The 14284-nt window shown below is 37.1% G+C and overlaps 1 protein-coding gene across 34 annotated transcripts in view; it reads left to right on the forward strand.

The window, feature by feature from the left end:
- Nucleotides 1-14284, forward strand: part of ZC3H13 (zinc finger CCCH-type containing 13) — a 97408-nt gene that overhangs the window by 49777 nt on the left and 33347 nt on the right. For all 34 annotated transcript variants that reach the window (XM_034936691.3, XM_034936683.4, XM_057299662.2 and 31 more), the window contains one exon: nt 13357-13667. In XM_034936691.3, coding sequence (XP_034792582.1) covers nt 13357-13667 — 311 coding nt within the window. The remainder of the gene's footprint in view (nt 1-13356; nt 13668-14284) is intronic.

Genomic DNA, 14284 nt, shown 5'->3' on the forward strand with positions numbered 1-14284 from the left:
CTGCTATGAGCATGAATGTGTAAATAATCTCTTTTGAGACCCTGCTTTCAGTTCTTTTGTATATATACCCAGAAGTAGAATTGCTGGGTCATATGATAATTCTATTTTTAATTTTTTTGAGAAACCTGCCTACTGTTTTCCAATGCAGTTGCACTGTTGTACATTCCCACCAACAGTACACAAGTGTTCCAGTTTCTCCGTACCTTCACCAACACTTAGTTTGTTTGTTTGTTTTATAGTCGCCATTCGAATAGGTGTGTTTATCTCATTGAGGTGAGGTGTTATCCCATTGAGGTTTTGATTTGCATTTCTCTGATGATTAGCCATGTTGAACATCCTTTCATGTGTTTGTCGGCCATTTGTATATCATCTTTGGAGAAATGTCTTTCCAATTCTTTGCCCATTTTTTAATTGAGTTATTTGATTTTTTTTCTGTTGAGTTCTAAGAGTTCGTTATATATTCTGGATATTAACCTCTTAACAGAGATAAGATTTTAAAATATTTTTTCCTATTCCATATGTTGCTTTTTTTTTTCACTCTGTTAATTGTGTCTTCTTGACATGCAAGAGAACAGTTAACTGAAGACTTCAGAGTTCTTAAGTATGTTTTCTTAGACTATACTCTATATTTTACTCAGTCCAGCAGGTGTGTTTGTGAAAATTACATGTAAATGTTTTTGGTGATTGACATTCTATCAGTAAAGCCTTTAGTTTTCCCTAATGGTTCTTTGTACTTTTATTTTGGTATTTTGACTAAGAAGTCTCTGAGAGTTGGTTCTTAACACCTGTTGCTAGGTAGTTTATCATTTAAATGGTAAAAACATTTGTGTTATGAGGAGTTGAATATTACACAGGCTTATCCTTCATTTTCCAGTTTTTCTCCCTTGGTTATCCCTAAATGGTATGCATAGGACTCACCTGTTACTTAGTATGTAGACAAATCTGAACTTGGTTTTTAAATTTATTTTTATTTTTTATTTTTTCGTCTAAGGACATGAAACAACAGAGCTAGGAATACTGGAAGATTATATAAATACCTGATCTGCACGCACTGGAGTTCTAAAGCCATATGTGACAAGACATTGGAAAAAGACATTTTGGTTTAGGAAGAGTTAATTACCAAGGTTCTTAGGTGGGGCCGTTATTTTCATTTGTCTCCATTACTCTGAATGAAGAAATTACAGGCGCACCAATTTTATTGAAGCTCACAGATGTTGTGTATTTTTACAAATGGAAGGTTTGTGGCATCCCTGCATTAAACAAGCCTATCAGTGCCATTTTTCCAATAACATGTGCTCACTTTGTGTCTCTGTAATTCTTGAAATATTTCAAGCTTTTTCATCATTATTGTATCTGTTATGATGGACTGTGATCAGTAATTGTCGCATTACCATTGTAATTGTTCTGGGGTGTCGTGAACTGCACCCATATAAAACAGTGAACTTAATCTGCAAATGTGTGTGTTCTGACTGCCCTACTGACTGGCTAGTCCCCTGTCTCTCACCATCTCCTTGGGCCTCTCTATTCCTTGAGACACAACAATATTGAAATTAGGCCAACTAATAACCCTATGTGTAGTGGCCTCTAAGTGTTCAAGTAGAAAGGAAGAGTCTCTTACTTTAAATCAAAAGCTAGAAGTGATTAAGCTTAGTGAGGAAGGCATACTGAAAACTTAGGTGGCAAGCTAGATCTCTTGTGCCAGTCAGCTAAGTTGTGAATGCAAAGGAAAAGTTCTTGAAGGAAATTTAAAGTGCTACTCCAGTGAACACCATGAATGAGAAGAAAGCAAAACAGCCATATTGCTGATGCGGACAAAGTTTGAGTGGGCTGGATAAAAGATCAAAGCAGCCACAGTTGAAATCAGCCACAACATTCCTTTAAGCCAGAGTCTAATCTGGAGCAAGGTCCTAACTCTCTTTAATTCTTTCGAGGCTGAAAGAGGTAAGGAAGCTGCAGGAAAAAAGTTTGAAGTTAGCAGAGGTTACTTCATGACATTTAACGAATGAAGCCATCTCCATAGCACAAAAGTGCAAGATGAAGCAGCACAAAAGTGCAAGATGAAGCAGCACATGCTGATGAAGAAGCAGCGGCAAGTTATCCAGAAGATCTAGATAAGATAATTGATGTTGGCCACACTAAACAAATTTTCAGTGTAGTTGATACAGCCTTATTGGAAGAAGATGCCATCCAAGATGTCCATAGCCAGAGAGGAGAAGTCAATGCTTGGCTTCAAAGCTCCGAAGAACAGGCTGACTCTCTCGTTAGGGGCCAGTGCAGCTGGGGATTTTAAGGTGAAGCCAGTGCTCATTTACCATCCTGAAAATCCTAGGATTTTTAAGAATTATGCTAAATGTACTTTGGCTGTGCTCTTAAGTGGAAAAACAAGCATGGATGACATCACATCTGTTTACAGCATGGTTTACTAAATATTTTAAGCCCACTATTGAGACCTATTGCTCAGAAGAAAAGATTCCATTCAAAATACTACTGTTTGTTTATGATGTGCCTGTTTATGCAGGAGCTCTGATGAAGATGTAAGGAGAGATTAATAGTTTCATGCCCGCTAAGACAAAAGGCACCCTACAGCCCATGGATCAAAGACTAATTTTTACTTTTGAGTCTTATTTAAAAAATACATTTTATAAGGCCACAACTGCCATAGATAGTGATTCCTCTGATGGATCTGGGCAAAATAAATTGAAAACTTTATGGAAAGGATTTACTGTTCAAGATGCCATTAAGAACATTCGTCATTCACAGGAGGAGGTCAAAATATTAATAGTTACAGAAGTTAAAAGAAGTCAATTACAACGTTCATGGATGACTTAGAGAAGTTCAAGACTTTATTGAAAGAAGTAACTGCAAATGTGGTGGAAATAGCAAGAGAACTAGAATTAAAAGTAGATCCTGAAGATGTAACTGAATTGCTGCAATCTCAGATCAGACTTGAACGGATAAGGAGTTGCTTCATATGGATGAACAAAGAAAGTGGTTTCTTGAGATGGAGTCTACTCCTGGTGAAGATGCTAGAAACATTTTTTTAAATGACAGTGACACCAAAGAATTCAGAGTGTCACATAAACTTTGTTGACAAAGCAGCAGCAGGGTTTGAGAGGATTGAGTCAGGTTTGTTTTTTGTGTATGTGTGTGCTGTTTTTTGTTTTTCTTCTCACTGTAACCCAGGCTTAAGTGCACTGGCGTGATCTCAGCTCACTGTGTCTCGCTATTACCCAGGCTTAAGTGCACTGGCGCCATCTCAGCTCATTGTAGCCTCCGCCTCCCATCAAGTGGTGAAGTGATCCTCCCACCTCACCCTCCCAAGTAGCTGGGCTTACAGGCTTGCGTTGCCACACTCAGCTAATTTTTAAAATCTTTTTGTAGAGATGAGGTCTCGCTATGTTGTCCAGACTGATCTCGAACTCCTGGGCTCAAGTAATCCTGCCTTGGCCTCCCAAAACATTGTAGTTATAGGCTTGAGCCACCATGCCCAGCCGACTGCAGTTTTGAAAATTCTACTGTGGGTAAAATGCTAGCAAACAGCATCACAAGCTACAGATAAATCTTTTGCGAAAGGAAGAGTCAATTGGTGTGACAAACTTCATCATTGTCTTCTTTTAAGAAATTGCCACGGCCTCCCCAGCCTTTTGCAGCCTTCATCCTCGTCAGTCAACAGCCATCAGCATCAAGATAATACCCTTACCCACAAAATGGTTAAAACTCTCTGAAGGCTTAGATGAGTATTAGCATTTCTTTAACAATAAAGTATTTTAAAAATTAAGTTATGTACTTTTATTTTTTTTTTTGAGACGGAGTTTCACTGTGTCACCCAGGCTGGAGTGCAGTGGCACAATCTTGGCTCATTGCAAGCTCCATCTCCCGGATTCATGCCATTCTCCTGCCTCAGCCTCCCGAGTAGCTGGGACTACAGGCGCCCACCACCACGCCCGGCTAATTTTTTTTTTGTATTTTTAGTAGAGACGGAGTTTCACCGTGTTAGTCAGGATGGTGTCAATCTCCTTACCTTGTGATCCTCCCATCTCAGCCTCCCAAAGTGCTGGGATGACAGGTGTGAGCCACCGCGCCCGGCCTGTACTTTTTTAGATATAAATCTATTGTACACTTAAAAGACTGCAGTATAGTGTAAACATAACTTGTGTGTGTACTAGGAAACCAAAAAATTTGTGTGGCTCACTTAACTGTGATATTTGCTTTATTGTGGGAACCAAACCTATGTTTCTGAGGTGTACCTGTATTAATTTTAAAACTAAACAGTATCTTTGTCACTGTCTTCAGATTGATAAGGAATGTAATTAAAGGTTAATGTCTAAATTCCTTTTGGAAAAAATTGCCCTTTAAAAATACTTTAAATGTCATAATGGTCGTATTAGTAGTGTTTTGTTTACTAGTAGGTGTTGTGCTTAAGTAAAATTGCTAATTCATTCATCCAACAGTTACTTAAATACCTGTTCTAAAGCTGGTATTGCAGCAATGAGCAAAAGTGTTTCCAAAAGTTTTGTTAGTACAGGTAGAAGTAATATAGTGATGGGGTGTGTGTGTGTATGTGTGTGTTTGTAAAATAGTGTTTCCAAATACGTGGGTTTTGGCTTTGGGTTTGTTTTTTTTTTCCTTCAAGTATGACCCACTAGGCTTACTGGATATAAGCGGTTGCTTACATTTCTTAAAGGATGGCTCTCTATTGAGTTACCCATTTACATGGCATAGGTGTGCATACACATGGCATAGGAGATGCAACAATGCTACACGATCCTCTGACTTTAAATCCTTCTAGCTGTTCTCTGTGTCTCAGTTGTCCAAATTCAAAAATAAATTGTAAGAGTTAATGCTTACTGAATTATCCATTACTCACAATAGATAATAATTGTGTATCAGGTGCTTCTAACCCGAAGTCCATTGGTGGATTTTAGGGGTCTACAAGCTTCTTGAGTTATGTATATAACTTTGCCTGTGTATGTGTTTTGGTGAGGGAGAGCGCCCATACCCTTCTAGAAAAGTTCATGATTTTCCCCTCTCCAAAAAAATGTTAGAATCATGAATCATTCTTGAAGCCTAGGACACTAACCTGATGTCAAGGATTTGAGTACTTTCCTCCCAAACTGTCATTGGCATATCAAGTTTGTTAAAAATGTACTCTTCCCAGAGTATTTGTAAGTTTAATACGAAATTCTATCATGTGGTTAATTTTTAATTGAATAATTTGGAGACTTCGGCCCTTAAATGAATGTCATCAGTGTCTTCCAACTTAACTTTACTCAGCTTTGATTTATTTATTCAATGTTGATCAAAACCTGAGTACTACTCATTTACGCAGAGAAAAAGCCTTATGGATTTATTACTGTGCTTTCAGAAAATATAGCAATTTCCCATAATATTTTTTTAAAATAAACTTTCTGTGACCTACTCTACAGAGAATAGTAAAATACTATTTCTGCCCCTCTTATCCTCAGGGAATACATTCCAAGACCCCCAGTAGATGCCAGAAATGGCAGATAGTGCTGAACCTTGTATATACTATGCATGAATTTCTTCTTCTTTATTCATAATTTCATGTATAGACTATTCCTTCTTATTGTAGATTTTTGCAACCTCAGCATACAGTTTTTCTTCTTAAGAACTTTCATGTTTTCACTCAAAGGAAGTACTTTATGGCTTTTTTTTTTTTTTGTACATATTCAAATTGCCAGCATCACTCTTCTTTGCACTTGGGGTCATTATTAAGTAAAATAAGGGTTACTCGAACTGCATAATTACTGTTATTGCCAAACTGCAAGTCAATCTGATAACTGAGATGGCTACAAAGTGATCAGTGAGCAAGTGCATACAGTGTATAGTTGCTGGACAAAGGGATGATTCATGTCCAGGTTGCGGTAGAGTGGAACGACAAAAGATTTCACTGTGCCACTTAGAACTGTGTGCAATTTAAAACATATGGATTGTTTATTTCTGGAAGTTTCCATTAGTATATTTGGACTGTGGTTGACCAGGGAAAGCAAAACAGCAGGTAAGCTGGGCCTATTGTAGTGGGAACCCAACAAACTAATTTTTTTCCTGTAAATTGTTTAGAAGAGATGTAAATCAAAGGGAAATTAAGTATATTTTAGGTATTTAGTCAGAAAGATAATTTTTGAAGGGAATACTCTGTCAATATTCCTAACCTATTATGTCTAGATAATCCTAAATTGAATATTTATAATGATCTTTTGGTAGATCTGTAATACTTGCTTTTATCAGTGTACTCACTTATATTAGTATATATTCTTTATAGTTTCCCATGCTAAATCAGGAAAGTAAACTAATACATTAGTAGTATTTTAGGAACAAGGGTTTAAACACAAAATCTTCTTGGATAATAATCAGAAAAATTATCTGACAATTGCATGTAGCTCATTCTGCCAGATATTTTGGTTTCAGTATGATTCTGCTGACAGGTGATATGTTTTAATTATAATGCTAGGTTGTAGGACTTTGTGGTCAAATGAAAAAATAGTACTCAGAGCATAGCTAACTAAAAACACAATCATTCCAACACAATTACCTGAGTGTAGAAATCTGCTTATTACTTGATAGTAGTTGGATCAGGTTGTTCTTGTATTGCTATAAAGAAATACCTGGGACAAGGTAACTTATAAAGAAAAGAAGTTTAATTGGCTCATGGTTCTGCAGGCCGTACAAACATGGCTCCAGCATCTGCTGCTGGTGGGGCCTCAGAAAGCTTACTAGGAGGAGGTGTGCTGAAGTAAAAGTGCTAATTCATTTATTCATCCAACAGTTACTTGATTACCTGTTCTAAAGCTGGTATTGCAGCAGTGGGCAAAAATATTTCCAAAAGCTTTGTTAGTACAAGTAGAATAATGTGGGGTGTGGGTGTATGTGTGTAAAATAGTGTTTCCAAATATGTGGGGTTTGTAATATAGCCAAACATGATTATATTGCATACTAAGCTTATGAAAAGCTTGTGTTAAGAATGAAATCATGTTATAAACATCAAAACAACTCATTCACAAGGGATAAAAAAGAAGCCTTTCACATTTAGTCAAATTAACCAAGGCTTGGACTGTCTTTAGTAGGTGTGATGTTGGGAAAATTTGTTGAATTCAGGAGAGAAACTCATATCTAGAAAGAGTTTATGACCCTAAATAATTGTACTTTTAGCTTTTGTCCAACTTGCTTTGCAAAATTGGAGACTTGAGGAAGGCTGTTCTCAAGTATTTTCAGAGGTTTTTAGTAGCAGCTGGTGGTTCGGAAGTTTAGTCCTATTCCAATAATTGATTCAGTCAGAAATGCATAATATAGAGTCAATTCTGTAAAGAATGTAGGGCTGTGTTATAATGACATTAATAAAATAGCCTCTACCTGCACTGTCAAAATCCATCCTAATCTGGCTGTGGTCTGGTGCCAGGTGGTGGCGTTTTTTTTTTTTTTTTTTTTTCACTGATAGTTAAATGACCGTAAGAAGAATTTTGGCTCCTGTGACTAGATGGGACTTCCAGGCCATTGGCAGGGATTTCAAAAATCTCCCTTGCTTGGCACCCAGTGGCCTGATCTGGGAAGGTATTATGTCTGGGAAATGCAGATTGGGGACTTCTGCACCTTCCTCTTCCAAAACTGGATTATCTACTGTTTCTTGGCCTGGTTTGGTCCTCTGCTTCATATTCTTGCCACCCTACCCTATCCCCAGCAGAAAGTAGTAACTTTAACTGGTTCCACCAAGCGGAAGGAGCCAGTTGTCTTATGCCAATGTGTGTTGTTTCTGGGTTTTATTGTATTTTAAATATCGATTCTCTTACTCTGGGAGCTTAAAAACAATCCACATGCGTGCAGCAGGAATACCAGCTATTTGTCTTTTTCTAACCCTTGATCACATTGGTAGGTACAGCTTTTAGTTCAAGCCATGTTGTTGAATAAGTCTATGTAAGGCTCTTACCTTGAACCACGTTTCATAAAAGTATTAGTTGTTAAATTATTCTGGATTTGAATAGCGTTAAAGGATGGGTTAATTTAAGGGTTGTCTTTAACATTTTTTATTCCGAAATTGAAACTTTGGAAATTACAGTTGACCCTTGAACAATGAAGGGGTAGGGGGTCAACCCCTGTGCAGTTGAAAATCCTTGTATAACTTTTGACTTCCCCCAAACTTAGCTACTAATAGCCCACTGTTAACTGGAAACTTTACTGATAACATAAACATTTGATTAACACATATTTTGTATGTTATTTGTATTATATACTGTATTGTTATTACAAAGTAAGCTAGAGAAAAGAAAATGTTAAGAAAATCATAAGGAAGAGAAAATATATTTACTATTCATTAAGTGGAAATGGATCATTATAAAGGTTGTCCCTTTGAGGAGGCTAGAAGTGCAAAAAGGAGGCGTTGTTCTTGCTGACTCAAGGCTGGCAGAGGCAGAAGTAAACTCACACGTAAGTGTGGACCCTGTGTTGTTCAAGAGTCAACCATACTGCGTTTGTGCATGCAAAAATGAAATCTGAACAAAATTATTAGTACCTTAGTGAATATTTTCTCGTATTTTCTAGAACTTACATGAGGGTTTTTTTTAATCAAATCTGTTTTACAAGTACCATTATATATTTATGGAGGAGTGATCTTTTAAAAGATTCCCACAGACAAGTGTCCTCCTAGTTCTGTAAGATTGTTCAGTTAGAAATGATTCCCTTTCCAGGGAGTATTTAGCCTGCTGCAAAAGAATAGCAAGCTACTAGGTGTAAAACAAATCACACAGAAGCATTTTCTTTTTTCATCTTACAGGTTTATTTAGACGAGTAAGATCTTGTTATATTTTAAATGGCACTTAACCACCTATCACTCTCCAGTGCTTTCTCTCATGCTTAGAATAAAATCCAGACTTTTACCATGACCTGTGGCCCGCATCTGGCTCTGCCTGCTTTCTGATTCCCTCATGAGACTCTGTTCTCTCATAAATTGTGGTTCCACTTGGCTTCTTTCTATTCTTATACATCAAGATCCCTCCTACCTCCTTTGTGCTTATTGATCCTAAAGCTCTTGCCTCAGATCTTCAGCACTTGGCTCAAATATATCCTCTAGTAAAGGTCCTTTCCTTACCAAGCAACCTAGAGTAGTCACCCTGACATAGTTTTTTGTGTTTTGTGATCAAGGGCTAGAAAAAGACAAATAGCCGGTATTCCTGCCACACACATGTAGATTGTTTTTAAACTCCAAAAGTAAAAAGCACATACTTTTTGTGGTTTTTTTGGACCTAACAGTTCTATTTTGTTGTCCTTTTGTATAAATGTTGTTACATTAATTAGCAGAAATTGTCTTGCTTTGTCATTGTTGGTTTGCTCCCTGGACCATAGACTCTGTTACTAGATAGACTGGTTTCCAGTCCTCCCTCGATGGTTTTCCAGAGAAACTGAACCAGTAGAAGATATGTCTAGAATGAGATTTACTTAAGGAATTGGCTCATGCAATTATGGAGGCTATAAAGCCCTGTGATCTGGCTGCAAGCTGGAGACCCAGGAAAGCTGATGGTGTAATTCAGAAGCGTGAGAGGTAGAAAGCTGCCTCCATTCAGAGTGTAAGACCTGAGAAGCAAGGGCAGATCAACGTTCAGCTCAAGCAGTCAGGCAAACAGAAAATGTAACCTTCCTTCACCTTTTTGTTCTGTTCAGGCCCTCAGTAGATCAGATGATACACACATTGGTCAGGGCCATCTGCTTTACTCAGTTTACTGATTTCAAATGCCAGACTCTTTTAGGAAGCCCTCACAGACGTGCCCAGAAATAACGTTTAGCCAGATATCTGGGCCATTCCATGACCCAGTTAACCCAGTTATGTCAGAAGTTGCAAATTTTTTTGTGAAAAATCAGACCTTGGCCATGAGACCTTGAGCAGTAGGATATAAATAACTCCCACAAGCTTAGCATTCCAATAATGGAACACTAGGCATAAATGGATTAAGTTGACACATAAAATTAACCATGACATTCAATTACCTTATTAGATTGTCATAAAGATTAAGTGAGTTAATATATGACAAGCACTTAAAATAGTGTCACACACATAGTAGCAATATATGTTACTTGCTATTATTAATGTCATTACTATTATTATGTTAGTGGTTTTGTTCTCTTCATTTCTGTATCCTCATTGCCAAAAATAATGCTTGGAGCTTAGTATGTGCTCACTTAATATTTGTTGAGTGAATTAAAATGATTTAATAAATATAAACTTCATATGTAAAATAATAGAACCTAAATATTTCTACTTGCAAAATGTGTATTATGTTGTATTTTATCACTGAAAACAGAGATGATTTTGGTAGTGCCCATATTACCTTTGTGTTTTAAAAATGTATACATTTTACATGATTTTAAAGGTTAAAATATGAATGTTAGTGCATTATGTAAGCATATTTTCATATTTGAGAAATAGAAACCATTTTTTGAAAGAAACATTGGTGTTACTATTTTTAAGTAAGTCTGGGGTAAACCTGTTAGTTTGCAGGTGAAATTACTTGCATCTTGAATGAGAGGAGTTTTTATTTTTAAATTTCTTAACTTTTCACATTTTTTCCCAAAATGAAATATACCCTGAATATTCTCATTCCACACCACATCATATCCTAATTATAGCAGCACTAAAAAGTGTTTGATTGGAATCTAGTCAGACCAAAGATCAACTTTCCCTGGATAAAATAAATCACAGTGCTCTTGATTACATTATACAGGTTTTTGTTTTAAGGTATTAAGCTTCTCTTCATTAAATAAACTTTCCTTTTTTCTTTATTTGAATTTCAAGTTTCACTAATTTTTTCCCTCAGATAAGAAACCAGCCAATTATAAAGCATAAGACAAATTAATCTGAAGTTACTTCTATTCTAAGTGGAAATGTACTTTACTATAGCTCTGTAATAGTCTATAGCCAAAGTACTATTAATTTTCACCAGATTTCAAGACAGTTTCGTTGCTTAGAATCATACCTTTTATATATGCAGAATGGACGTAGGTGAAGGTTGAGTAAAAAGAAAATATGATTAAAAAGTTGAAGCCATTATTTGACAACCCATTAGTGTTCTGACCTTAATGTGATAGCCCGATTATCCTAAGTTTGAAGTTTTTTCTTCCATGCTATAGCCATCAAGTTGAATAGAAACATGATTGGACCCTAATGTGTTTTTTAAAGGTAGTGTATGTGAACTGTTTTGTTTTTTTAAGTTTTATGAACTAATAACTCAAGGCTATTGTAGACATTCTTGAAACAATTTTAAGTATACCCCAGAAATAAACACAGAAGTAACCAAAATATCAGTTCAATGGAGAACCATTCATTCTTTAGTTTTTTAAATTGACGAGAACCATCAAGCATGGTGGCTCATGCCTATAATCCCAGCACTTTAGGAGGCTGAGGCAGGATGATGGCTTGAGCCCAGGAGTTCAAGACCAACCGGGGTATAGTGAGACCTCGTCTCTATAAAAAATAAAACAAAGTAGCTGAGTGTGGTGGCATGTGCCTGTAGTCCCAGCTGCTCGGGAGGCTGAGGTGGGAGGATCACTTGAGCCCAGAAAGCCAAGAATGCAGTGAGCCATGATCATGCCACTGTACTGTAGCCTGGGTGACAGCGAGACCTTGTCCCCCCGCCCATCTCCCCCAAAATTTACTGGAACCTAATGACATTGAAATTGAAAACAACCAGACAATACTGACTCTAATTTTTACTCTTGCAGTGATTTTTCTGTTCAGTAGGATGCATTTAGATGGGCATTGATCATAAATGGTTTTCCAAATTTGGCTAAGACCCGTTGAGTATTTCCACTCATATTAGCTGTTAAGTTAATAAATTTCTATTTAGAGTCAATTAAATTTTAGTAGCTTATGGCTTATCTTTTTATGTTAGAAAGGAATCACTATTTTATTAAAAGTATAAAGCTTTAATCAAGTCACAGAAAACTTGATGTTTGAGTGTAGTGTTCTAGTTAGCTGACTTTTTATTTACTGTCACCCAGAGGTATTTTTATTTGCCTAAATTCTTTTCTGCATATTCTTTCTAATATATTAGATCACATTCCTGACTTAGTAACATAGTTTATAGATTGAAACCTTTTTTTGATAAAAGGTTTACTAAGGCATCATTTATAAACAACATAGTTTAAGGTAGTGGTTCTCAACTGGGGGTGATTTTGCCTGGTAGAGGACATTTGGCAATGTCTGGAGTAATTTTTTATTGTCATAACTTGGAATGGGAGGGATGCTACTGGCATCTAGTGAGTTGAGGCCAGGGATGCTGTTAAACATCCTATATATAATGTACAAGACACTCCCCCTCCTCCAAAGAGTTACCCAGTACAAAATGTCAGTAGTGCTAGGGTTGAGAAACTGGTTTAGAATTAGTAATGATTTGTGCCATCACTGCACATACTAAAAAAATATTTATCATAGACACTGAAGATAATTACAGAAATACTTTGACTTAAAAAATCAGAATTTTTTTGAATAAGCTTTTAGCTCTTGAGATGATTGCTTTGAGGAATATTTATCTGGGCATGTCTAGAATATTATATTTTAAACATTATTTCCTGCTGCTTCTTAGTTATTGCACAAAAGTTTGGACAGGACCCAGGTATAATAGACTCTAGGAGTGATTCAGATGTGCTTAATGATCACATCTGTTTCATGAGGTTATGTGTTGTTTCTCTGGTAGCAGTGAAAGAAAATGATTTGAAGGGAATAGGGGAGGCCTTAGTTGAACCAAGAACTATGAACTAACTCTCAGTTTGTGCTGCCCACAGTGAAGGCAGATTACTTAAGTAAAAGACAGTATATATTTTGTTATCCTTTCCTTAATTCTAGGATTCTTTCGTAGTCCTAAATGTCAACCCATGCAGCGTGGACTTTTTGTTTGCCTTAGCTGATGCTAGCTCCGCTTTTTACCATAGCCGTGAATTTACAGGCATTCTCAAAGCCACTTTCTCTCTAGATCTCAGTAGTATGTTTTGCCATAGTTTGTGGGTTTTCTCCCTCTAAGTATTTGTTCACACTGTCAGAGATTATCAGAGTGAATTCCATACTTTAAGTTAGGGTAGATGGTGTATGTTGGAAAATGCAGTGTACTTTGGCACCAAAGCCTGGGAGAAAAGCACTGCATATCTCTTCTTGAACTGTTGCTTCTAGTTGACTTAAAGTTAAGTCACGTCGTTAAAAAAGTGACTTACTTAGAATTTTACAGCATTGTGAATTAAAATTTATTCTGAAGTTATTGTCTATACTTTCATATTCACTTTTTTGTTTTTAAAGATTTTCCTTTGGCTAGAAATGAAGCTCTTGAATACATGTTTTATTGTTATTGTTTTCCCTTGTAGGTCTACTTCCCCAGCAGGACAGCATCATTCTCCTATATCTTCTAGACATCACTCATCTTCCTCACAATCAGGATCATCTATTCAAAGACATTCTCCTTCTCCTCGTCGAAAAAGAACTCCTTCACCATCTTATCAGCGGACACTAACTCCACCTTTACGACGCTCTGCCTCTCCTTATCCTTCACATTCTTTGTCGTCTCCCCAGAGAAAGCAGAGTCCTCCAAGACATCGCTCTCCAATGCGAGAGAAAGGGAGACATGATCATGAACGAACTTCACAGTCTCATGATCGACGTCATGAAAGGAGGGAAGGTGTGTACTGTACTTTGATTTTTTTAATTGAAAAATTGAACATCCAGCTTTATTGTTGTACTAAGAGATGGAGAAAGACTTTGCTATGTTAAGTCTTCTGTAACACACAGACTAGAATTTTTGAGGGCAATAGGAGATGCTTAACAACATGGGAATGTTAGCTATTAGGTGTATACAAGTTGGTATTTACAGGTATGCTAAGCTGGTGCTTTCTTTAGTTAAGATGTTCTGGCCGGGTGCAGTGGCTCACGCCTGTAATCTCAACACTTTGGGAGGCCGAGGTGGGAGGATCATGCGGTCAGGAGATTGAGACCATCCTGGCTAATATGGTGAGACCCCGTCTCTACTAAAAATACAAAAAATTAGCCAGGCATGGTGGCATGCACCTGTAGTCCTAGCTACTCGGGAAGCTGAGGCAGGAGAATTGCTTGAACCCGGGAGGCGGAGCTTGCAGTGAGCCAAGATCGCACCACCATACTCCAGCCTCGGCAACAGTGCAAGACTCCATCTCAAAAATAATAACAATAATAATAATAAAAGATGTTCTGCTGAGTAAGTACTCTCAAGTTCTAGAAATTTTTGGCCATCTGATTCTTAGAGCATCCTTTTCAATCACT

This window comes from Pan paniscus, chromosome 14, assembly GCF_029289425.2.
Source record: "Pan paniscus chromosome 14, NHGRI_mPanPan1-v2.0_pri, whole genome shotgun sequence".
NCBI lineage: Eukaryota > Metazoa > Chordata > Mammalia > Primates > Hominidae > Pan > Pan paniscus.